The sequence below is a fragment of the Mustelus asterias genome, chromosome 22, assembly GCF_964213995.1.
Source record: "Mustelus asterias chromosome 22, sMusAst1.hap1.1, whole genome shotgun sequence".
NCBI lineage: Eukaryota > Metazoa > Chordata > Chondrichthyes > Carcharhiniformes > Triakidae > Mustelus > Mustelus asterias.
In genome coordinates this window covers 2,870,479-2,896,140 of record NC_135822.1, presented here as the reverse complement: position 1 = coordinate 2,896,140, position 25,662 = coordinate 2,870,479, and the positions used below count along the sequence as shown (strand labels likewise).

The following is a 25,662-nucleotide window of genomic DNA, read 5'->3' as shown; positions in this document are numbered from 1 at the left end:
TTTACGGCCCTTCCCTGAATTTAACTGTAACTCGTTAAACTACCTCTTACACACACATCACAGCAAATTGCTGCTGCTGCACATGTTCTCCCGTTAGCTTGTGTTGTGGCTTTTCAGTCTGAGGTGTCAGAATGACATGGCTGTTTTATAAAGAACAAAGAAAATTACAGCACAGGAACAGGCCCTTTGGCCCTCCAAGCCTGCACCGACCATGCTGCCGGACTGAACTAAAACCCCCTATTCCCATCCTATTCATGTATTTGTCCAGACGCCCCTTAAAAGTCACTATCGTATCTACTTCCATTACCTCGCCCGGCAGCGAGTTCCAGGCACCCACCACCCTCTGCGTAACAAAAAAACTTGCCTCGTACATCATCTTTAACCCTTGCCCCTCGCACCTTAAACCTGTGCCCCCTAGTAATTGACTCTTCCACCCTGGGAAAAAGCTTCTGACTATCCACTCTGTCCATGCCCCTCATAATCTTGTCGACTTCTATCAGGTCGCCCCTCAACCTCCGTCGTTCCAGTGAGAACAAATCAAGTTTCTCCAATCTCTCCTCATTACACCAGCTGTCACTATTACTAAAGAGCATGAGAACACTTTACAATGACACACATAGTGATACTGTAAATACTAGGCTAAGACTCATCGATGTGTCCGGGTGACAGCACTAACTGCAGTGAATGGCAGCGCTGTGTTTGTTCAAATTATCGATTATTAGGGGAATGACGAGATATATCTGTGGAATTCCAGCACTTCACTGAAAGCAAATTACTGCTGGTGTGTGTGGTTATGTTGTGTGGTTATGTTGTGTGGTTATGTTGCTGCAACAACTATGATGTTACAAGAACTGTTGATTCTCAATCAGTGGATGCATTTATGTTAACTCAGATGAATAATAGCTATTACAAAATTGTTGGTATACTGGCCAGCCTCCCATGTTCGATTCTCCATAAACCTTGACATTTTCCAAAACTCTGTTACCTGTGTCCTTGTTCACCCTTTAACCCCATGCTCCCTGAGCTGGTAGTAAAACAATACCTCGATATTAAAATTATAATCTTTACAAGTCTCTCCATGGCCTTGCCCCTCCTCATCTCTGTAACCAACCCCACAACACTCTGCATTCCTCTGATTCTGGCCTCGAGGATCTCAGCTGATTTTAATTGCCTCGCTCTTGGTGGCCATGCCTTTTTCTTGGGCCTTAACTTTTGACCAAGCTTTTGGTAATTTGCTCGAACCTCCCCATATGTGGCTTGGTTTAGAATTTTATTTTAAAACACTCCTGTAAAGTCCTTGGGACATTTTTGTATTTTATATATAAATACAAGTTTTCATCTGATCAATTAATAATTGTTATCGTAAAATATTAAACATTTAAAACAGATGTCCTCCAATATCTCTGATATATAATACACTGGACCGAAGCACAGGAGTGCCTTTGCTATTTTGGGGTTGCTATTTTCATAGAATCTATAGAATCCCTATAGTGCAGAAGGAGGCCATTTAGTCCACCGAATCTGCCCCGAGCACAATCCCAGCCAGGCCCTATACCCATAACCCCATGCATTTACCCCAGCTAGTCCCCCTGACATTAAGGGGCAACTTAGCATGGCCAATCCCACTAATCTGCTCATCTTTGGACTGTGGGAGGAAACCGGAGCACCTGGAGGAAACCCACACAGACACGGGGAGAATGTGCAGGCTTCGCACAGACAGTGACCCAAGCCGGGAATCGAACCTGGGTCCCTGGCGCTGTGAGGCAGCAGCGCTAACCACTGTGCCACCGTGCTGCCCCTTTAACGTAGAGAAATTATAGAAACATAGAACATAGAAACATAGAAAAACTACAGCACAAAACAGGCCCTTCGGCCCCACAAGTTGTGCCGAACATATCCCTACCTTTTCGGCCTACCTATAACCCTCCATCCTATTAAGTCCCATGTACTCATCCAGGAGTCTCTTAAAAGACCCTATTGAGTTTGCCTCCACCACCACTGACGGCAGCCGATTCCACTCGCCCACCACCCTCTGTGTGAAACAATTCCCCCTAACATCTCCCCTGTACCTACCCCCCAGCACCTTAAACCTGTGACCTCTCGTAGCAGACATTTCCACCCTGGGAAAAAGCCTCTGAGAGTCCACCCGATATATGCCTCTCAACATCTTATATACCTCTATTAGGTCTCCTCTCATCCTACGTCTCTCCAAGGAGAAAAGACCAAGCTCCCTCAGCCTATCCTCATAAGGCATGCCACTCAATCCAGGCAACATCCTTGTAAATCGCCTCTGCACCCTTTCAATCTTTTCCACATCCTTCCTGTAATGAGGCGACCAGAACTGAGCACTGTACTCCAAGTGGGGTCTGACGAGGGTCTTATATAGCTGCATCATTATCCCCGGACTCCTAAACTCAATCCCTCGATTGATAAAGGCCAGCACACCTTACACCTTCTTAACCACCTCCTTCACCTGCGGGGCCGATTTTAGAGTCCTACGGACCCGGACCCCAAGGTCCTTCTGATCCTCTACAGTACTAAGAGTCTTTCCCTTTATATTGTACTCCTTCATCTCATTTGACCTGCCAAAATGGACCACGATGCATTTATTTGGGTTGAAGTCCATCTGCCACTTCTCCGCCCAGTCTTGCCAGAATTCTCTGACCTCGCCCGTGGCTGGGATTCTCCGGTCCCGCTGCAGTGAGTGGAGATTTGGTTGAGCGCCAGTTTTCTCACCGACAGCGGTGTTGGGGTATGAGCAACCGGAGAATTCCAGCTCACGTCTCCATTATTCCCTTTCCCATTCATCAACTCCTTTTAGTTTTAATTTATTTTCAGTCAAAATAAGCCATGAATGTTTGTGCCAGTGTGTCAACATAGGACCAAAAATGATCAGAAAATGAACCATTGTGTTAAATTTAGATATATTTTCCTGAAAGCAATGGGGCAGAAGAAATAATAAAAGGAGTTAGGTCTATATTTGACTTTAATGTAAGATTACAGGAATAAAAATGATTTCATATTAATGCTGAAATGATAGACCAGGACAATAACAGGTACCTAATACTGAAACTGAAGCCAGTTTGTATACAGCTTGGGTTAACACGGTCTGCACATTTTGTCTCTCGCCTTAGGAAATTTCACAGCAACTTGCTAATTCACTGCTGGGGGCTCTAATCTTTCTGACATTTGACAGCTGTGGAAACTACAGTAGAACAATTGTGTGGAATGTGAACGGCCTCCTCTGTGACACTGTCCACCTTGAAACACATTCATCTTGTCATCATTGTAAACAAGACATGGTATTATTTTAAATAAAAAGAAAATATCGCGGAATTATTGGACAATCTGTTGGCGAGGAACTGTCATTATCTTTGGTGGCATGGGCCTGACAGAATTATTGGAGGAACAGGCAGAATCAAACAATTTGTATTTGTATAGCACCTTTAACTTAAAAAACCCCAAAGTACTTCACAGACGCAGTTTGAAAGGAAAGATTGACACAATCTATGTAAGGCAATGTTTGGGGCATGTGATCAAAACCTTGGTCAATAGAAAGGAATTCCAGAGCTTAGAGTTTTGCCACTGAAGGTACGACCACCAATGGTGAAGTGATTAAAATCAGAGATGCTGTCAAGGTGAAAATTACTGAAGCACTAATATCTCCAAGTGTTGTGGACTTGGAGAAGGTACAAAAATAAGGAGGGGTGAGGTCATGGAAAGATTTGGAAAGAAAGATGAGAATTTTAAAATCTAGGCTTGTTTAACTAAAATATTAACATATCTGGTCTGTGCTTTCTTTATAAATCTTCAAATTCACAGAGTTGGGAAAATCAATGCTTTATTAATACATTTCTTAGATTCTGGCAGTACTTTGCATTGGTAAAGTTTCTTCTTAATTAATTATACGAAGGGGTGGCTTCATCTGCCACGCTTTTAGCAGAGCTGAATTCACTTGGGCAAAGAGCAAGCGAGCAGTAGTAATAGGGGAGTCACTAGTTAGGGGGACCAACAGGCGTTTCTGTGGTCGCGATCAAGACTCCAGGATGGTGTGTTGCCTCCCTGGTGCCAAGGTCAAGGACGTCTCTGAGCGATTGCAGGACATTGTTAAGGGGGAGGGTGAGCAGCCAGAGGTTGTATACATTGGTACCAACGACATAGGTAGGAAAAGGGATGAGGTCCTGAAGTGTGGCTATAGGTAGAAAACTAAAGTGCAGGACCTCCGAAGGTACTAATTCCTGGACTACTGCCGGTGCCACGTGCTAGCGAGAGTAGGAATAGGAAGATTAGGCAGATGAATGCTTGGCTTGAGAGCTGTTGAAGGGGGCAGGGATTTAGATTTGTGGATCATTGGGATCTCTTCTGGGGTAGGGGTGACCTGTTCAAGAGGGATGGGTTACACCTGAACTGGAGGGGGACTAATATCCTGGTGGGGAGATTTGCTAGAGCCACTCGGGAGGGTTTAAACTAGTTTGGCAGGGGGGTGGGACCCAAAGCAGTAGGGAGACAGAAGAGAAGGTTGAGGACAGCACAGAAGTTAAAGCGAGCACATTAAGTAGTAAAGACAGTGTCACGAATCCTAGTATTAGATAGGTCAGTCAAAGGAAGACAGAGAGCAAAGGAAGTCCAGATAAAAATGCATTTATTTCAATGCAAGAGGCCTGACAGGCAAGGCAGATGAACTCAGGGCATGGATGGCTACGTGGGACTGGGATATTATAGCAATTACTGAAACATGACTAAGGGAGGAACAGGACTGGCAGCTCAATGTTCCAGGGTACAGATGTTATAGAAAGATAGAAGAGGAGGTAAGAGAGGAGGGGGAGATACGTTTTTAGTCAAATAGTCAGAGGGAAATTAAGAAGCAAATATATAAGGAGATTACAGATAGCTCCAAGAAAATACAGTGGTAAAGTAGGGGATTTTAACTTTCCCAACATTGACTGGGACAGCCATGGTATTATGGGCTTGGATGGAGAGAAATTTGTTGAATGTATTCTGGAGGAATTTCTCATTCAGTATGTGGATGGCCCGACTAGAGAGGGGGCAAAACCTCCTGTTGGGAAGTAAGGAAGAGTAGGTGACAAGTGTTAGTGAGGGATCACTTTGGGACCAGTGACCTAAACTATGGAGAATGATAGATCTGGCCCAAAAGTTAAAATTCTAAATTGGGGCAAGGCCAATTTTGATGATATCAGACAGGAACTTTCAAAAGTTAATTGGGAGAGTCTGTGGGAAGGCAAAGGGATGTCTGGTAAGTGGGAGGCTTTCAAAAGTGTGTTAACCAGGGTTCAGGGTAAGCGCATTCCTCTTAGAGTGAAGGGCAAGGCTGGCAGAAGTAGGGAACCCTGGATGACTCAGGATATTGATTTTTTGATTTGATTTATTATTGTCACATGTATTATCATACAGTGAAAAGTATTGTTTCTTGCGCGCTATACAGACAAAGCATACCGTTCATAGAGAAGGAAAGGAGAGAGTGCAGAATGTAGTGTTACAGTCATAGCTAGGGTGTAGAGAAAGATCAACTTAATGCAAGGTAAATCCATTCAAAAGTTTGACAGCAGCAGGGAAGAAGCTGCTCTTGGGTCGGTTGGTACCTGACCTCAGACTTTTCTACCTTTTTCCCGAAGGAAGAAAGTGGAAGAGAGAATGTCCGGGGTGCGTGGGGTCCTTAATTATGCTGGCTGCTTTGCCGAGGCAGTGGGAAGAGTAGACAGAGTCAATGGATGGGAGGTTGTTTCGCATGATGGATTGGGCTACATTCATGACTTTTTGTAGATCCTTGCGGTCTTGGGCAGAGCAGGAGCCATACCAAGCTGTGATACAACCAGAAAGAATGCTTTGTATGGTGCATCTGTAAAAGTTGGTGAGAGTCGTAGCTGACATGCCAAATTTCCTTAGTCTTCTGAGAAAGTAGAGGCGTTGGTGAGCTTTCTTAACTATAGCGTCGGCATGAGGCCCTGGTCAAGAAGGAGAAGGAAGCATATGACATGCATAGGCAGCTGGGATCAACTGGATCCCTTGAAGAGTGCAGAGGGTGTAGGAGTAGAGTTAAGAGAGAAATCAGGAGGCAAAAAGGGGACACATGATTGCTTTGGCAGATAAAGCAAAGGAGAATCCAAAGAGCTTCTACAAATACATAAAGGGCAAAAGAGTAACTAGGGAGAGAGAGTAAGGCCTCTTAAGGATCAACAAGGTCATCTATGTGCGGATCCACAAGAGATGGGTGAGATCCTAAATGAATATTTACTGTTGCGAAAGGCATGGATATTAGGGAACTTGGGGAAATAAATAGTGATGTCCTGAGGAGTGTAGATCTTACAGAGAAGGGGGTACTGGAAATCTTAAAACACATCAAAGTAGATAAATCCCTGGGACCTGATGAAGTGTATCCCAGGACATTGTGGGAGGCTAGGGAGGAAATTGCGGGTCCCCTAGCAGAGATATTTGAATCATCGATTGTCATGGGTGAGGTGCCTGAAGATTGGAGGGTGGAAAATATTGTGTCCTTGTTTAAGAAGGGCTGCAAGGAAAAGCCTGGGAGTTACAGGACAGTGAGCCTAACATCTGTAGTGGGTAAGTTGTTAGAAAGTATTCTGAGAGTTAGGATCTACAGGCATTTAGAGACGCAAGGACTGATTAGGGACAGTCAGCATGGCTTTGTGAGTGAAAAATCATGTCTCACGAATTTGATTGAGTTTTTTGAAGGGGTAACCAAGAAAGTAGATGAGGGCAGTGCAGTAGATGTTGTCTACATGGACTGTAACAAGGCCTTTGACATGGTAGGTTGTTGCATAAGGTTAAATCTCATGGGATGTAGAGCGAGGTAGCTGATTGGATACAAAATTGGCTTGTTGACAGAAGACAGAGAGTGGTTGTAGAGGATTGTTTTCAAACTGGAGGCCTGTGATTAGCGGTGTGCCTCAGAGATTGATGCTGGGTCCACTGTTATTTGTTATTTATATTAATGATTTAGGTGGGAATTTAGGAGGCATAGTTAGCCAGTTTGCAGATGACACCAAGATAGGTGGCATAGTGGACAGTGAAGAAGGTTATCTAGGATTGTAACGGGATCTAGATCAATTGAGTCAGTGGACTGATGAATGGCAGATTGAGTTAATTTAGATAAACGTAAGGTGATGCATTTTGGTAGATCGAACCAGGACAGAACTTACTCAGTTAATGGTAGGGCATTGCGGAGTATTATAGAACAAAGAGATCTAGGGGTACAGGTTCATAGCTGCTTGAAAGTGAAGTCACAGGTGGACAGGGTGGTGAAGAAGGCATTCAGCATGCTTGGTTCCATTGGTCAGAACATTGACTACAGGAGTAGGGATGTCTTGTTGAAGACATTGGTAAGGCCACACTTGGAATACTGTGTACAGTTCTGGTGACCCTATTATAGAAAGGATATTATTAAACTAGAAAGAGTGTAGAAAAGATTTACTAGGATGCTAACGGGACTTGATGGTTTGAGTTATAAGAAGAGGTTGGATAAACTGAGACTTTTTTCCCTAGAGCATAGGAGGCTTAGGGGTGATCTTACAGAGGTCTATAAAATAATGAGGGCCATAGTTCAGCTAGATAATCAACATCTTTTACCAAAGGTAGGAGAGTTTAAAACTAGAGGGCATAGGTTTAAGGTGAGAGGGGAGAGATACAGAAGGGTCCAGAGGGGCTTTTTTTTTTCACTCAGAGGGTGGTGAGTGTCTGGAATGCGCTGCCAGAGGTAAGAGTAGAGGTGGGTATAATTTTGTCTTTTAAAAAGCATTTAGACAATTACATGGGTAAGATGGATATAGGCCAAACGTGGGCAATTGGGACTAGCTTAATGGCAAAAACTGGGCGGCATGGACAAGATGGGCTGAAGGGCCTGTTTCCATGCTGTAAACCCCTATGACTCACTTGCAATCAACCCCAAAGATACTGAGTTTTGACGAATTGCGGATTGCTAATTGTGAAACAAAGTAAAACTAGCTCCACCTTGGGTGGCACGGTGGCACAGTGGTTAGCACAGCTGCCTCACCGCACCAGGGACCCGGGTTCAATTCCCAGCTTGGGTGACTGTCCATGTGGAGTCTGCACATTCTCCCCGTGTCTGCGTGGGTTTCCTCTGGGTGCTCCGGTTTCCTCCCACAGTCCAAAGATGTGTGGGTTGGGTTGATTGGCCATGCTAAATTGCCACTTGGTGTCAGGAGGTTTTAGCAGGGTAAGTACGTGGGGTTATGGGGATAAGGTCTGGGTGGGATTGTTGTTGATGCAGGCTCGATGGGCCAAAGGACCTCCTTCTGCACTGTAGGGATTCTCTGATCTTTGGCTTCATTCAGGTGTCAGCATTGGGTCCTGATGTTGGATTCAAACATCGACTGAAGTGAACTGTTTCAAACCAGCTCTCCAGTCAGAATGTGGATATACTCCAGTCATTTTTAGAAGCTGGCTTTCGTACAGAACCAATAGCAGCTGATATTCTGTGATGAGCAGAAATAGTTCTGATTATTTACTGGTAACAGTTTGCAAAGTGTGTTAATATTGTCGAGGATTTGATGATACATCAGTGCCATAATATACAAACCACTTGAAAAAGATATCAGCAAGAAAGTGTTTCTTACTGCTGTAATCTTTTAAAATTCTGGAGATTCTATTATTTCCTATAATATTGCAACACTTTAAAAATGTGTAATGATGTTTTATTTCAGAATAGATATATATTAGCAATATATTGATTTCCAAAATGAAATCCACTATTTGAAGAAGTTGAATCTTTTGAATGAACAAGTCAAGTAGTCAATCAGTGGCAACAATCGCTAAAAGTTGCAAAGGATTTTAAATCATGAGCAATTTCCTACATAATGGCAGTGATTGCACTTCAAAAGCACTTCACTGATTTTGGAATGTTCTCAGGTTAGGAGAGGTATGAGCCTTGTCTCAGTAGCAGCACTCCTGCCTTGGAATCGGAATGTTGAGAGTCCACAGGATTACACAAGATATACAACACAGAAATAGGCTGCGTGCTAAACCAGTCCGAGCTGGTGTTAGGGACCAGACCGAGCTGGTGTTAGGGACCAGACCAGAAACTCCAAAGTACATTATGAAATTAACCTTTTGATTTTGGCATTAGTGTGGGCATAAGGTGTTTCACTCTAGGTATGATTCAAGTGACCCACTAGGAAGCTTTCATCAAAACAAACTTTATTTAAGAACACAGCTAGAATTTAACAAAAACATTGGCATAATTTACCAACTAAAATACTTAAACATGACAAAGTATAATTCTTAACAACTAGCAATCTTTAAAGCACCAATGTAAAGCAATATCTCCATAGACATACATCCTTCTTCAGAATTAGTTAGCACAAAAAAGAAGTATGCTCACGTGGTGCTAGATTTCCAGGCTTTTACACTTCTGGACAGAGGTCTGGATAGCATTTTCAAGAGAAGGATAATCACTAAAAACAACAGAATAGCATTAGTCCAGAATAAAACAAACATTCCAGCAATTAGAAGCAATTATGCTGCTGCAGCCACAACACAGGATGCCAGTTATAGACAAAATGGCACCAATAACACAAAAAACTGCTAAAACAGATCTTGCACAGAAATGTGACTAAAATGCATTTCTTGAAGGTATAGTATTGTCACACTGTTTATTCCACTGAGCCTCCTCCCATTTTTCTTCATCCACATTTATTATAATAACCTCTACTCCCTATTCCTTCTAGCTTCCTCTTAAATGCATCTATATCTATACTGTTCACTTTAACCACTCTCTATGGTAACGAATTCCACAGTCTCATTTATCTTTGGATAAAGGAATGTCTTCTGAACTCCCCATTGGATTTCTATGTGACTGTATATTTGATGGCATCTAGTTATACTTTCTTGCATATATATGTACTATACAAGGACAGCAGATGCATGGGAACACCACTACTTGGAAGTTCCCCTCCAAGACACTTACCATCCTGTCTTGGAAATATATCGTCGTTCCTTCACTGTCGCTGGGTCAGAATTCTAGAACTCCCTCGGAGTGCAAAAAGTTCAAAAAGGCAGCTCACCACCACCTTCTCAAGGGCAACAAATGCTGGCCTAGCCAGCAATGCCCACATACTGTGAAAGAATAAAAGAAAACCTTGCATTTCTGGTATCATCTTTTTAACTCTTCCCTGCACTCTCTCCAGTGCCTCTATATTCTTTCTACAAAATGGTGACCAGAGCTGCACGCATGTGGTCCAATCAGGGTTCAATACAGGTTCAGCATAACCTACTTACTTTTTATTTCTATTCTTCTAGAAATAAAGCCAACTGCTTGGTTTGCTTCTTTTGAGTCCTTCCTAACCCATTGGTGTATTCATTCTCCTATTTTTCTTTTATCCCACCGAAATGTGCACCCTCCAAGTAATAAGTGACCCCTCCATGGACTAGCTCATTTATCTGTGTTGAACTTCATTTACCCCCTCTACAATTTTATTAATGTCCTCCTGTAATTTGTTGTAATCCTCCTCAATATTAATTATCTCTCATCCCCTCGCTCCAATCTGATTTATTATTGTCACATGTATTGGTATCTGTGAAAAGTGTTTCTTGCGTGCTATAGAGACAAAGCATACCTTTCATAGAGTACAAAGGGGATAAGGATAGGAGAGGGTGCGGAATGTAGTAGGGTGCAGAGAACGATCAGCTTCATATATGGGTTTTGTTTGGTGTCATCCAAGGTGTTTTTGATTCTAAAGTTGTTCTGACACTGAGTCCACTTATGATCACAGGACATAGGACTTTGGAGCAGGTCTTTCATCCCTTCAGACCTGCTCCACCAGTCAATGACATCGCGGTTGGTTGCGGTCGCTAATCCAATTTCCTGCCTTTTCCCACATAACCTATAACTGTCTCATCCATCTCTAACTCAGCCTTGGAGAAATTCAATAACCCAACCTTCACCCCTGCTCTGTCTGCCTTTAAAGGTTGAATTTTAAAAATCCCATGTAATATTCGAAGAAAAGCAGGGGAATTATCCTGATCTCTTGGCGAATATTTATCCCTCAATCAACGTCGCTGAAAAACAGATGGTCATTCTGTGCCTGCTGTTTGTAGGACCCCACTATCTGAAAATGAGCAGCCATGTTAGGACAGCACGGTGGCACAGTGGTTAGCATTGCTGCCTCACAGCGCCAGGGATCCAGGTTTGATTCCTGACTTAGGTGATCGTCTGTGTGGAGGTTGCACATTGTTAAGTTTAAGTTTATTTATTAGTGTCACAAGTCGGCTTAAATTAACACTGCAATGAAGTTACTATGAAAATTCCCTAGTCGCCACACTCCGATGCCTGTTCGGGTACACTGATTTAGCACGGCCAATGCACCTAACCAGCACGTCTTTCAGACTTGTGGAAGGAAACCGGAGCACCCGGAGGAAACCCTCGCAGACACGGGGATAACGTGCAAACTCCACACAGACAGTGACCCAAGCCGGGAATTGAACCTGGGTCTCTGGCATTGTGAGGCAGCGGTGCTAACCACTATTCCACCATGCTGCCCCTCCCCTTTACGTGGGTTTCCTCCGACAGTCCAAAGATGTGTAGGTTAGGTGCATTGGCCATGCTAAATTGCCCCTTAGTATCCAAAGATGTGTAGGCTAGGTGGATTAATCATGGTAAATGTGTGGGGTTATGGGGATAAGACAGGGAGAGGGGTGTTGTGCGCCTGAGTAATATGCTCTTTCAGAGAGAGAGTCGGTGCAGACTCAATAGGCCGAATGGCCTCCCTCTGCACTGTAAGGATTCTATGGTTCTGTGTTGCCTCCGTTACAGCAGTGGCTACACTTTTCTAGTACTTCATTGGTTTGTAGTGTGCTTTGGAATGTCCAAATGTTATGAAAGGTGCTATGCAAATGTGAATCTTTCTTTCAATATACCCATCTTTCCAATAATTCCTAATTAATTACAATTTTAGCTTCATTTCACAGTTGCACTTTGAAGAAATCAATTTTTGCACCTGTAATAAAATAATAAGCCTTAATGACTGGAAACACATGGTAGGTCAGTTAATATCCATGGAGAGGAAAACGTCAATGTTTTGTGCAGAGCCCTTCTTCAGAAATGTTAAACACTTCTAAGCATTTCTTAAAAAGATCTGATTCTAAATGAGAAAAGCACTGGAACCTTATGAAATGTAACAGTGTTATAGAAAGTGGCAGAATCTTCAGAAGTGAGAAGTATTTTCAAGACATCACAACTCTTTCAAGTTGCTTGTCTGGTAAAATATTAATAAGTCAACAATCCCAAGACAAATAGACATCAATTCAGCATGGATACATTCTGCAAGGAAGAACACTGTACATTTTAAATTACTAAAACTTTGTGGGAAGATGTATACAGTACTGAGTCACCTGACGTATAAATTCCTAGCAACGTTAATAATATTACCTAGAAACATACTCATCGGCAGTAGTTAAACCCTCGGAGCTACAGCGGAATGGAAATAAAGTTTGTTTGAAATTTACGTGCTAATAATTCTGAACTGTCCCTACATGACAAATAATGAAAAACTCTAAATTATTTTATTTCTTTAAAACAACCTGCTTTTGATATATTATCGAAAACGCAGGCAGCATCTTAGAGGGTGGCTGAAGACACAAAACTAGGTGGAATGTGAGCTGTGAGGAAAATGCAAAGAGACGGCACAGTGGTTAGCACTGCTGCCTCACGGCGCCAGGGACCCGGGTTCAATTGCTGGCTTGGGTCACTGTCTGTGCAGAGTTTGCACGTTCTCCCTGTGACTGCGTGGGTTTCCTTCAGGTTCTCCGGTTTCCTCCCCACAGTCCAAAGATGTGCAGGTTAGGTGGATTGGCCATGCTAAATTGCCCCTTAGCGTCTCAAGATGTGTCGGTTAGGGGGATTGGAGGGGTGAATACGTGGGGTTACTGTGATAGGACCTGAGTAAGATGCTCGTTTGGAGAGTTGGTGCAGACTCAACGGGCCGAATGGCTGCCTTCTGTACTGTAGGGATTCTAAGATTCTGGAGACAGGCTGAGAGACATAAAGGTTGGTAAAATGACATTAGGAGACATCTGAATGGCCCATTACCGCAGGGGGAGGTACATTGAGACCATCACCCAATGGCTTCCTGGGTTGCGCAGAGGACCACCCTGACCCAGTTGTACATTAAAAACAAAACTCTGATCTGCCATTTGAGGGTGACACACCGTAGAGACACCCTCTCCCTGTGGCCTCAGTAACATCCATCCCTATTGGTGGCACTGCCAAGGTTGCCGGCCCTCTGATTGGGCCAGTGGCTCAGAGAGAGAGAGGCCGCTGTCTTTAACAGGACGTGGTTCTGGATGTAGGCACTGCTGGTAAATTCCCCTCCTTTGTTCCCCTGCTTGTCTGCGTGCGCTCAGGACTCACACTTTGTCCCAGCAGCGGAACCCATGGTGTTGCTGGTAAAATTCCAGCATTACCTTTCAATAGGCAGAGTGATGTTATATCTTTTACTCACAAATTTGTTTAATATTAGGAGTGCGCTGGATTCTCATATCAGACCCACATACTCGCTCCCACTGTCTCATACACTCACCTCTCCCTTTCTTTCATACGCACACATACATTCCCACTTCTCTGTCACACAAACTCACACTCTCACCTCTCTCTCTCACACAGACATCTCTCTCTACCACTCATACTCTCCCTCACACAATCACCTCTCTTGTTCCAAGGCTACTGTCTCCCTTGCCCTGTGGCCACCTCCCTTCTTGATCTCCCTTTGTCCACTTGCCTTCACTCTCGCCCTTGCCTGGTATTTTGAATACTTGCTTTGCCACTATTTTCAGCTTGTCCAACCAGAGGCAGACTTCTCAGTGCACTGGTTGCTGATAGGTTGACAGATGCACCTATCAGTAGCCAACGCAGGGTGAAACCTGCCTCCAATTTGTTAAGACCCAAACCAGAAACTCCAAGGTGTTTTATGAAGAATGCCTAAACCTTAAGATTTAGATTTGATTTCGACACTCGTAAGCATAAGGTATTTCACTCCAGGTATGATTCAAATGAGCCACTGGGAAGCTTTTCTCAAACAAAGTTTATTTAAAAACACAATTAAAATGTAATAAAAAAGAATTAGCATAACTTTTACCAATTACAAGATTCGAACATGATAAAGTATAAACTTTAACAGCTAGATATCTATGTTGTTCCAAGTCAAACACCATTCCAGACTTGGCACAAAAAAAGCAAGCATGCTCACATGATGCTGGGTTTTCAGCTTTTTAACACCCACAGTGAATTGGTCCTTTGAATGTTGGATTAAAGCTCTGAGGCCTGGAACTTTCCAAAAAGTCTCTGGAGAGAGAGAGGGACACTGCCTGCTTCCACCAGCTCCTAACAGCAACTAAAAATTTGGACTTTTCTGTGGGGGGAAAAAAAACTCTCCCCAGATATCACCTGTCCTGTCAATCATTCCCAAATCATGCTCCACTCAGCAATGCCTAAAGAACCATAAAACCCAAGGACACCACATTAGACCAGATTTAAACCAGCATGATGTCCATTATGTTGCTTCAGTAGCAACTAGAGGACACTGGCTACAGACATCTTGGTGCCAATACAATACTTGAAAAAAACCTGTAGAGAAACATGATTAAAATACGTTTTTTTAAAGGCACAGGACCATCACAAATTGGACAAGCTAGAAGGACAGCTTTTTCAAATTTACGACAGCCAGGCCTACAGTAGAAGCCCTGGATGTCTGCCACAGAAGCTCAGGGTTCTGCAGAACCTAATTTGGGAAATGCTGGATTATTTTATCATTAAAAATCATTCATGATACGGCCACTTTTGGAGGTCATGCTTTACAATTGCAAAATAATATATACAGATAGAATATATAATACTGTGTGCCCCACTGTAAATTAATATTTACAGAATATTATTGTAACATGAAAGGATATCAGTTAAGTCAACAGATCCATTCCTCTGAGTACAATAATCGAGGTTACCTTCTACTCGCCTTTTAAATGGAGAATCATCTTCAACAGCAAGAGTTAATTAGAATGATATAGTAGAGTCATAGAGGTTTACAGCATGAAAACAGGCCCTTCGACCCAACTTGTCCATGCCGCCCTTTTTGTTTAACATGTAAACTAATCCCAATTGCCTGTGTTTGGCCCATGTCTGCCTATACCCAGCTTACCCATGTAACTGTCTAAATGCTTTTTAAAAGACAAAATTGTACCCGCCTCTACTGCCTCTGGCAGCTCGTTCCAGTACTTGCGTCTGGTCAGACAGCAGCAGCAGTAAACAATAAGTGAGCAAGTCGAGCAGTATCTGTGAAGAGGAATACCATGGCTGGGTTTTCAGAGGGAGGTTGGGATCCCGAAACCTGGATCCTCGATTCTGGGTCCCAACCAAAATGATTTTTAAAAGTTGCATTCCTGAATGCAATTCAGGTCCCTTGAACTCCTTGAGGAGTGAGTGGACCGTTAGTTGGTGCTGAGTGAGTTCCCTGTTCCCACCCCACCCCCCCCAGAGGTGTCAGGATTTACCAATAGCGTCCACACTGAACCCCACGCTGTGGGCTTTTGAATATCTGGCTCAACATTTCAGCTCAGTGACCTTTAATCAGAACTCCCATAGACATCGGAATGAATGGCTGCAGCTTGATTCAGCCACTCCCTGAATAACAGAATGCTGCAAAACTCTCAATGGTGCTTTGATATTTTCACATAGCTTCATCCAGTTTGAGGATAATGATGTGGAGATGCCGGTGTTGGACTGGGGTGGGCACAGTATGAAGTCTCACAACACCAGGTTAAAGTCTAACAGGTTTATTTGGTAGCACGAGCTTTCGGAGTGTTGCCCCTTCATCAGGTGAGTGCCTGATGAAGGGGCTACGCTCCGAAAGCTCGTGCTACCAAATAAACCTGTTGGACTTTAATCTGGTGTTGTGAGACTACTTACTGAGGATAATGACGCCTTTGCATCAATTATATGGAGTCAAATTGACATAGAACTGTCTCCCCCAGAGTGCTCACAGATGTTGATTTTTAACTGGTCTTATCTGCTTTTAACGGCGCAAAAAGAACCTCAAAATGGGATCACTTGCCTTGCAAAGCTATTAGCCCCAATAATCCAGCTGCTACTGTTATGGGGAGGCGAGTCTAGTGGTATCGCGAGTGATATTCCTATTAATCCAGAATTACAGCTAATGTTCTGGGGATCCGGGTTTGAACCCTATCACAGCAGAATTTGAATTCAATAAAAAATATCTGGAATTAAGAATCTACTGATGACCATGAAACCATTATCGATTGACAGAAAAACCCATCTGGTTCACTAATGCCCTTTAGGGAAGGAAATCTGCCATCTTTACCTGGTCTGGTCTACATGTGTCTCCAAAGCCCCAGCAATGTGGTTGACTCTCAACTGCCCTCAGAACAAAGGCAAATAGGGATGGGCAATAAATGCTGGCCCAGCCAGCGACACCATGTCCCACGAATGGATAAAAATAAAGAAAGGTGCCTAACTCCGGTACGTTGCCTGAGAGTTGCCTGCTATGGCAGGTGAGAACCTAGAAACTATCATTATCACGAAAGAGGTGGTGTTGGGCAAGTTAATGGGGCTAAAGGTAGACAAGTCTCCTGGTCCTGATGGAATGCATCCCAGGATACTAAAAGAGATGGCAGGAGAAATAGCAAATGCACTAGTGGTGATTTACCAAAATTCGCTGGACTCTGGGGTGGTTCCTGCAGATTGGAAAAGAGCAAATGTGACGCCACTGTTTAAAAAAGGAGGTAGACAAAAGGCAGGTAACTATAGGCCGGTTAGCTTAACTTCTGTAGTAGGGAAAATGCTTGAATCTATCATCAAGGAAGAAATAGCGAGACATCTGGATATAAATTGTCCCATTGGTAAGACGCAGCATGGGTTCATGAACGGAAGGTCATGTTTGACTAATTTGGTGAAATTCTTTGAGAATATTACATGTGCAGTGGACAATGGGGAACCTGTGGGTGTGGTGTATCTGGATTTCCAGAAGGCATTTGACAAGATGCCGCACCAAAGACTGCTACATAAGATAAAGGTGCGCAGTGTTACGGGTAATGTATTAGCATGGATAGAGGATTGGTTCACTAACAGAAAGCAAAAAGTGGGGGTAAATGGGTGTTTTTCTGGTTGGCGATCAGTAGCTAGTGGTGTGCCTCAGGGATCTGTGTTGGGACCGCAATTGTTTACGATTTACATAGATGATTTGGAGTTGGGGACCAAATGTAGTGTGTCAAAATTCGTAGATGACACTAAGATGGATGGAAGAGCAAAATGTGCAGAGGACGCTGAAAGTCTGCAAAGGGATATAGATAATTTAGTGCAATGGTAAAAAATTGCAGCATGCTGCTGTGCAGAGGGACCTGGGTGTCCTTGTGCAGGAATCTCAAGGAGTTGGTTTGCAGGTGCAGCAGGTAATTAAGAAGGCAAATGGAATTTTGTCCTTCATTGCTAGAGGGATGGAATTTAAAAACAGCTAGATTGCAGCTGTATAAGGTGCTGGTGAGGCCACACCTGGAGTGCTGTGTACAGTTTTGGCTCCTTACTTGAGAAAGGAGGTGCAGAGGAGATTTACTAGGTTGATTCCGGAGTTGAGAGGGTTGGCTTATGAGGAGAGACTGAGTAGATTGGGGCTATACTCATTGGAATTCAGAAGAGTGAGGGGAGATCTTATAGAAACATATAAGATTATGAAGGAAATGGATAAGATAGAAGCAGGGAAGTTGTTTCCACTGGCGGGTGAAATTAGAACTAGGGGGCATAGCCTCAAAATAAGGGGAAGCAGATTTAGGACTGAGTTGAGGAGGAACTTCTTCACACAAGGGTTGTGAATCTGTGGAATTTCCTGCCCAGTGAAGCAGTTGAGGCTACCTCATTGAATGTTTTTAAGGCAAGGATGGATAAATTTTTGAACAGTAAAGGAACTAAGGGTTATGGTGAGCGGGCGGGTAAGTGGAGCTGAGTCCACAAAAAGATCAGCCATGATCTTATTGAATGGTGGAGCAGGCCCGAGGGGCCAGATGGCCTACTCCTGCTCCTAGTTCTTGTGTTCTTATGAGAGATCTTTTATGGGTGTTGATCCCATGGGTATTTACTTGTCAGATATTGTGACCCAGGAGAGTAACTATGAAATTGCTTTGCAATCGAGACCAAATATTTGTGTCTTTTGAAAGTGGATTTCTTCAACTGCTCTGAATGTAGACCAAATTTAACTAAATGAACCAAAGTTTGGCTTGAGCCATAACCTGCTTTATTTTAAAGTAGGATGAATGTACAGAGCAATAGTTAGAATCAGAATCTCATTGCTCAATCAATGGGTTCTAACTTCATGTTAAAATAAGAGGATGCATGCTATGCACCATCTCACTTAACCTAAATAGAATCATCCTGAGGCAGAATTCCTTTCCCTGTGTGCCCCTGTACTTTACAACCTTCTCCTATCTCCTGAAAGTAGGTTGCCTTTTTGATGCCTCTATTTATTTTCAAATATGCCTGGCCGCAGAGTCAGGGTTTACTAATTGGAATTTACTAACCCTATCCCCATTGCTTATCATCATCTTAAAGAGCAAAACTCGCCGTTTATTTGTTTAGAAATAGGATCGTTACGGCAGCAATTAAAGAGGTACAGTCTCCAGGAATGTCAAATTATCTTTTATTGTCTCCAGATCAGATGTTTCCCTCTGGAACTAATATATACCTTGCCAGTCTCTGTTACACAGAGAAACATATTGGCAGGAGGGTTGAAAAGCAGAGAGCATAGATTTAAAGTAATTATTTGATTTATTATTGTCACATGTATTAACATACAGTGAAAAGTATTGTTTCTTGCGCGCTATATAGACAAAATATACCATTCATAGAGAAGGAAACGAGAGAGTGCAGAATGTAGTGTTACAGTCATAGCTAGGGTGTAGAGAAAGATCAACTTAATGCAAGGTCGGTCCATTCAAAAGTCTGACAGCAGCAGGGAAGAAGCTGTTCTTGAGTCGGTTGGTACGTGACCTCAGACTTTTGTATCTTTTTCCCGATGGAAGAAGGTAGAAGAGAGAATGTCCGGGGTGCGTGGGGTCCTTAATTATGCTTTGCTGAGGCAGTGGGATTACTAAAATGACCAGAGATGACATGAGGAAAAACCTTTTTACTCAGCAAATGGTTAGATCCTGGAATGTGTGACCTGTGACAAAATTGTGCCTTTAAGAAATGTATTTGGGTCATTTTTCTTGTGCAGGATTGGTTTTATTATTGGTGCCATTTTGTCTGCATCCGGCAGCTACTGTTGTTACTGCAGCAGCATAATTGATCTTAATTGCTATTTTTTAAAAATCTGGACTATTTTAGTGTTTCCCCCTGGGTTTTTTCAGAGTGGGGCTTGATTAGGCTTTGACAGGTGACTGGGTGGGGCTAGGCTCACAGAGAGAAGCCCAGTTCACTTGCTGCTTGGAAGCTGTATAGAGAAGTAGCTCTTTCTCTCCCTGAAGTCTGGAGACTGGGATCTGCCAGGAACTAGATCTCTTTCTCAGAAGTTCTGCTGTTTGGGGATATATCCTTCTCTGGAAACTGTTGTATGGGAGTCAGAAGACAGGTGTATTTTTGTATCTGTCCAGAGGGGTTAAAAGGCTGGAAATCTAGCATTCTCTTGAGTATATCTGTTTTTGGTGCTGATTGATTCTGAAGAAGGATGTATGTCTATGCGGATATTGCTTAAATTGGAACTATTGTGCTGGTTAGCTGTTAAGAATTATACTTTGTTATGTTCAAGTATGTTAATTGATAACGGTAATATTGTTACACTCTAACTGTGTTCTTAAATAAAGTTTTTGTAAAATTAAAATTACATAGTGGATCAGTAGAATCACACCTGGAGCAAAATATCTTATGCTCACACGAATGGGGTGGCACAGTGGTTAGCACTGCTGCCTCACAGTGCCAGGGACCCAGGTTCAATTCCCAGTTTGAGTCACTGTCTGTGCGGAGGCAAGTTCTCCCTGTATCTACTTGGGTTCCTCCGGGTGCTCCAGTTTCCTCCCACAGTCCGAGAGGTGTGCTGGTTAGGTGCATTGGCCATACTAAATTCTCCCTCAGTGTTCCCGAACAGGCACCGGAGAGTGGCGACTAGGGCATTTTCATAGTAACTTCATTGCAGTGTTAATCCATTATCAAGGACTTTATAGCAGCACATTTAGAAAGCAGTGGCAGGATCAGACAGAGTCAGCATGGATTTATGAAGGGGAAATCATGCTCGACAAATCTGTTGGAATTCTTTGAAGATGTAACTAGTAGAGTTGACAAGGGGGAACCAGTCAATGTGGTATATTTGGACTTTCAGAAAGCGTTTGACAAAGTCCCACAAAAGAGATTATTGTGCAAGATTAAAACGCATGGGATTGGGGGAAGTGTATTGAGGTGGACAGAAAACTGGTGAGAGGAAACAAAGAGTAGGAATTAATGGGTGCTTTTCAAATTGGCAGGCAGTAACTAGTGGGGTGCCACAGGGATCGGTGCTGGGACCCCAGCTATTCACAATATATATTAATGATTTGGATGAGGGAACAAAATGTAACATCTCAAGTTGGGTGGGAGGGTGAACTGTGGCGAGGATGCAGAGATCCTTCAGAATGATCTGGACAAGTTGGGTGAGTGGGCTAATCAATGGCAGGTACAGGATAATTTGGATAAATGTGAGGTTATTCACTTTGGAAGTAAAAACAAGAAGACAGATTATTACCTGAATGGGTGTAAATTGGGAGAGGGGAGTGTGCAGCGGGACCTGGGTGTCCTTGTCCACCAGTCGCTGAAGGCAAGCATGCAGGTGTAGGAGGCGGTAAAGAAGGCAAATGGCATGTTGGCCTTCATTGTGAGAAGTTTCGAGTACAGGAGCAGGGATGTGTTTTTGCAATTATACAGCCGAGAATATTGTGTGCAGTTTTGGTCTCCTTTTCTGAGGAAGGATGTTCTTGCTCTTGAGGGAGTGCAGCGAAGGTTTACCAGGCAGCTTCCGGGGATGGCGGGACTGATGTATGGGGAGAGAATGACTAAGTTAGGACTGTTTTCGCTGGAGTTCAGATGAATGAGGGGGATCTCATAGAGACTTATAAAATTCTAACAGGACTAGACAGGGTAGATGCAGGGAGGATATTCCCGATGGTGGGGGAGTCCAGAATCAGGGGTCACAGTCTGAGGATTCAGGGTAGATCATTTAGGATAGAGATGAGGAGACATTTCTTCACCCATAGAAGCCTGTGGAATTCATTACCACAGGAAGTAGTTGATGCCAAAACATTGAATGTAGTCAAGAGACGGCTGGATATAGCACTTGGAGCAAATGGGATCAAAGGTTTTGGATAAAAGCAGGATTAGGCTATTAAGTTGGACCATCAGCCATGATCGTGATGAATGGTGGAGCACGCTCGAAGGGCCGAATGGCCTCCTCCTGCTCCTATCTTCTATGTTTCTATGTTTCAATGTTAATGTAAGCCTATTTGTGGCACTAACAAAAAAATCGCTAAAATCAAATTAAGTTGGAGTCTAGGCTAACTTCATAATATACCTTAGGGTTTCTGATCTTGTCCCTAACATCTCTTTAAGGTGAAGATGTCCATGCTTGTCTCTGGCGAGTTTGGTGGGGTTCCGGTGAGACTGTAGGTGACTGCTAAGAATGACCTGCTGTAAACTTTTGCTGTAAACAGGACAAGATCCATTCGAGATTTGGATGAGTTGCTGGTTTGAGGATTCCTCTCCTTGCGTTTTCTCTCTGCCTCTGATACGCGCTTGCTTTTGAAGGAGCTGCAGCGATCCCGGACGAGCGTCTCCCAAAGTCAATGTCAAAACTCTTAAATGAACCCTTCAGAATGTCCTTGTAGCACTTCCATTGATTGCCAATGAGAGCACACCCCAGACTCAAACACTTCATAGAAAATTTGCTTTTGTGAATGTTGGGCATTCTGGCTACATGATGAACCTTACTCAGTTGCACCTGTCTCAATATGGTAGATGTTTCGGGGGAGGTAGTGGAAGCGGATACAGTAGTGACTTTTAAGGGGCGTCTTGACAAGTACATGAATGAGATAAGAATAGAGGGATATGGTCCCCAGAAGCGTAGGGGGTTTTAGTTAAGTCAGGCAGCATGGTCGGTGCAGGCTTGGTGGGCCGAAGGGCCTGTTCCTGTGCTGTAATTTTCTTTGTTCTTTGTTCTTTTGTTTGGCACTCCAGCTCGAGTGAGCTTCTCAGTGTCTTGCATTTGCTCCTATCACCTGATCTTCAGAAGTTTCTGAAGGCAGCACAAGTGAAAGTGGCCAAGTTTCTCGAGGTGACACTGGCTCACTGTTCGAGTGTAGGGCAGAGTGGGCAAGACTATTGCTCGATAGACCTTCAGTTTGGTCAGCAGACTTACTCCTCTTCATTTCCAGACAGATGTTGGAAGTGTGCCGAGGGTTACATGCGCTACTTGAGAATGTCTTGGCGGCAGATTCAATTGTAGGTTTCAGGAGGGAATTGGCTTTGCACCAGGTGGGAAAAATTTGCAGGTGTACGGGGAAAGGGTAAGGGAGTGGGATTGGCAAAATTGCTCTCGAGATGGCTAACACCAGCCCAGTGGGCTGAATGACCTCCTTCTGCACTGTAATCATTCTCTGTTTCAGATAAATAGTCATATTTTCAGCACGTATTATATGGTGGCAGCTTAGTCTTGACTTGCTATCTGCAAGTGCATTGAAAACAAGGTTGAGAGCAGCGCCTCTACTTTCCCAGAAGACTAAGGAAATTTTGCATGTCAGCTACGACTCTCACCAACTTTTACAGATGCACCATAGAAAGCATTCTTTCTGGTTGTATCACAGCTTGGTATGGGCTCCTGCTCTGCCCAAGACCGCAAGGAACTACAAAAGGTCATGAATGTAGCCCAATCCACCACGCAAACCAGCCTCCCATCCATTGACTCTGTCTACACTTCCCACTGCCTCGGCAAAACAGCCAGCATAATTAATAAGGACCCCTCGCACCACGGACATTCTCTCTCTTCCACCTTCTTCTGTCAGAAAAAAGATACAAAAGCCTGAGGTCACGCACCAACCGACTCGAGAACAGCTTCTTCCCGTCAGACTTTTGAATGACCTACCTTGCATTAAGTTGATCTTTCTCTACACCCTAGCTATGACTGTAACACTACATTCTGCACTCTCTTGTTTCCTTCTCTATGAACGGTATGCTTTGTCTGTATAGCGTGCAAGAAACAATACTTTTCACTGTATGTTAATACATGTGACAATAATAAATCAAATCAAAAGAGCAAGAATGGGAACTCTGACTCAATTTCCCTTCTATATCTCAGAAACCCTAGGGGCAGCAGTAATGTCCCTACTTCAATGAAATCAGCTTGCTCAGTGCAGCCCAGAAGCTAAGACCCTACTTAACTACCTGCTACCTGATCAGATGAGTGGAATGTCGGTTGCGTTTTATCATATTCTTGCTTTGCAGTTGCATTTACTCTGTAACCTTAAAGATTTTCTTTACAAAAACAGGGCAATGACTGACCTTGAGGAATATATAAGCACGGATATAGAAATTTCCTGGTTACCAAACCTGGACGATTTAATGAAGGGATACGCTCGGAACTTCCGACCGGGAATAGGAGGTAAGTCTCACAAGACAAAGACAAGTAAAATAATTGTACCAGAGATGGTACTAATCCACCGAAAAATTATGTACAGGCACTTAAAATGTGGGTAATTTACTGAGAAATCTCTGCTGACAGAAACCTGGCACAAGTTGGAAGTCTGAGCTTGCACAACCCATAATTTTCCGATCATTAATCATCAGAAAATCACAGGCAATGTATACCTGAATTTCCAATTTGTGTTGCAAGTGGGGAAGCTTTTCACTGACTGCACTGATTATTAAAGTTACCCCCATCCAGTGTGCTTCACATATTGGACTATTTAGCAAGATAAACATCATTACAATATGAAGAAAATAAATCAGCAACTGTTGTGGAAATCTCAAGCAGCTGGGAACAATACAGCGCTGAATAAGGCACTTGGACGTTTTCACCAGTAGTAGGTGTAATTATACACAATTGCTATCTGCATCATTTTAACACTTTTGAACTGGAAGCTTTGGGAGCTATTATGAACTCAGCTGCGTGTTTGTTTTCTTTCTGCTTCTCCTGAAGTTGGTAATGTGACAGCACATCGCAGCAATTATGTTCTCCTTTAACTGCAATGCAACTGCACTTTCGTTCAAAGTCACTCTCGCAATCAGGAGAAGGAACCCTGATTGAACCATGCCCTTCCTTGGCCAGTGATCAGTGCCAGGATTTTACAGCCCCTCCAGCCTGGGTGGGATTTTACGGTTCCGCAGAACTGAATGGAGATTTAAATGGCTCGCCACATCCACCAGGGGGAAAGACACGCTGCAGCGGGACTGTAAAATCCTGCCCAGTGTCTCCAAATGAGTTTAAACAGCGCAATGCAGTCGAGAGATTAAGGCCGGAATTTTCCAGCCGTTCATGCAGGCGTGATTCTCTGGTCCCACCGGCAGTGCACTCCCTGCCGCGGGTTTCCCGGTGATGTGGGGTGGATTCAACGGGAAATCCCATTGACAGTGGCAGGACCAGAGAATCCCCGGCCAGCACAACCAGAAAATCCCCGGCCAGCGAAGGAAAACGTTAAAGGGAGGCCAGAGAATCTCGCCCTCAGTCTAGAACCACTTTACCAGGTAAAGTTCAATTCCACACTGACTTGTCTATCAGTTATTGGGGAATTGTATCTGTTCACTTATATGAGATGGTAGGAAATGAATCTGCTCTTATGTGCAAAGCCTCCTGAACTTTACCAATAAAACAATATAGATTAGTCAACTGTTAAGCACCCATATGATTTTCTGGCAGGTATAAATAGGCAGCTGATCCATTTACTGTGTTTGTGCTTCTGTTGATAATGGATCTCAATCCTCTTGACTCCTAATCTCAGTTCCCAATCTCAAATGGGAGAGCAGTGCAGAGATTGGGCAATTCCTTATATGGACAATTGGAAAGATGATGAGGCAGATAGGTATGGTTTCCTAAACCCTTACCGAGGAGGAGACGGCAGGAAAACTGAGGTTGTTGCACAGAGATCCACTTAGCGGCAAAAGAAACTTATTGGAAATGGCAAATAAATTTAAAATGGTGTGACACAAAATGATGTGAGCAGTGCTTCATAGTTTGGGTGGGTCTAGATTGCAACTTCATTAGACATGGAAATTTCATGGTATTTGATTGTTTCGGGATGTGTATTTGGCAGCCAATGATGAGGCAAATCAGGTTTGGTGTCTAATGGCCAGCCAATCAATACAAAAGGCTGGATATCAGGTAAATTGGAATTTTCAAGACTGGATTGCAATAGATTTTATTAGGTAGCAAGTTATAGAGCAAAAGTGGGTAAGTAGAGTTGAGATACTGATCAGTCATTATGTAATAGCAGAGCAGGGGCTAACAACTGACCCATGTTTCTGTGTATGCTCATCGGATGGGGACATTATTGGCTCATCTCCAATATCCATTTCCATGAAGAAAATCCAGGAGGCTCTCACTGCCCTGGCTGACACACAAAGAATGAGCACTAGGCCAAGAGACAGAGTGGCAAACATCTATC

General features: G+C 43.4%; 1 protein-coding gene across 1 annotated transcript in view; it reads left to right on the top strand.

Annotated features, from left to right (window-relative positions):
- gabrd (gamma-aminobutyric acid type A receptor subunit delta) overlaps positions 1-25,662 on the top strand; it is a 57,392-nt gene that overhangs the window by 10,551 nt on the left and 21,179 nt on the right. Inside the window, exon 2 of the mRNA XM_078238627.1 lies at positions 23,551-23,663. Coding sequence (XP_078094753.1) covers positions 23,551-23,663 — 113 coding nt within the window. The remainder of the gene's footprint in view (positions 1-23,550; positions 23,664-25,662) is intronic.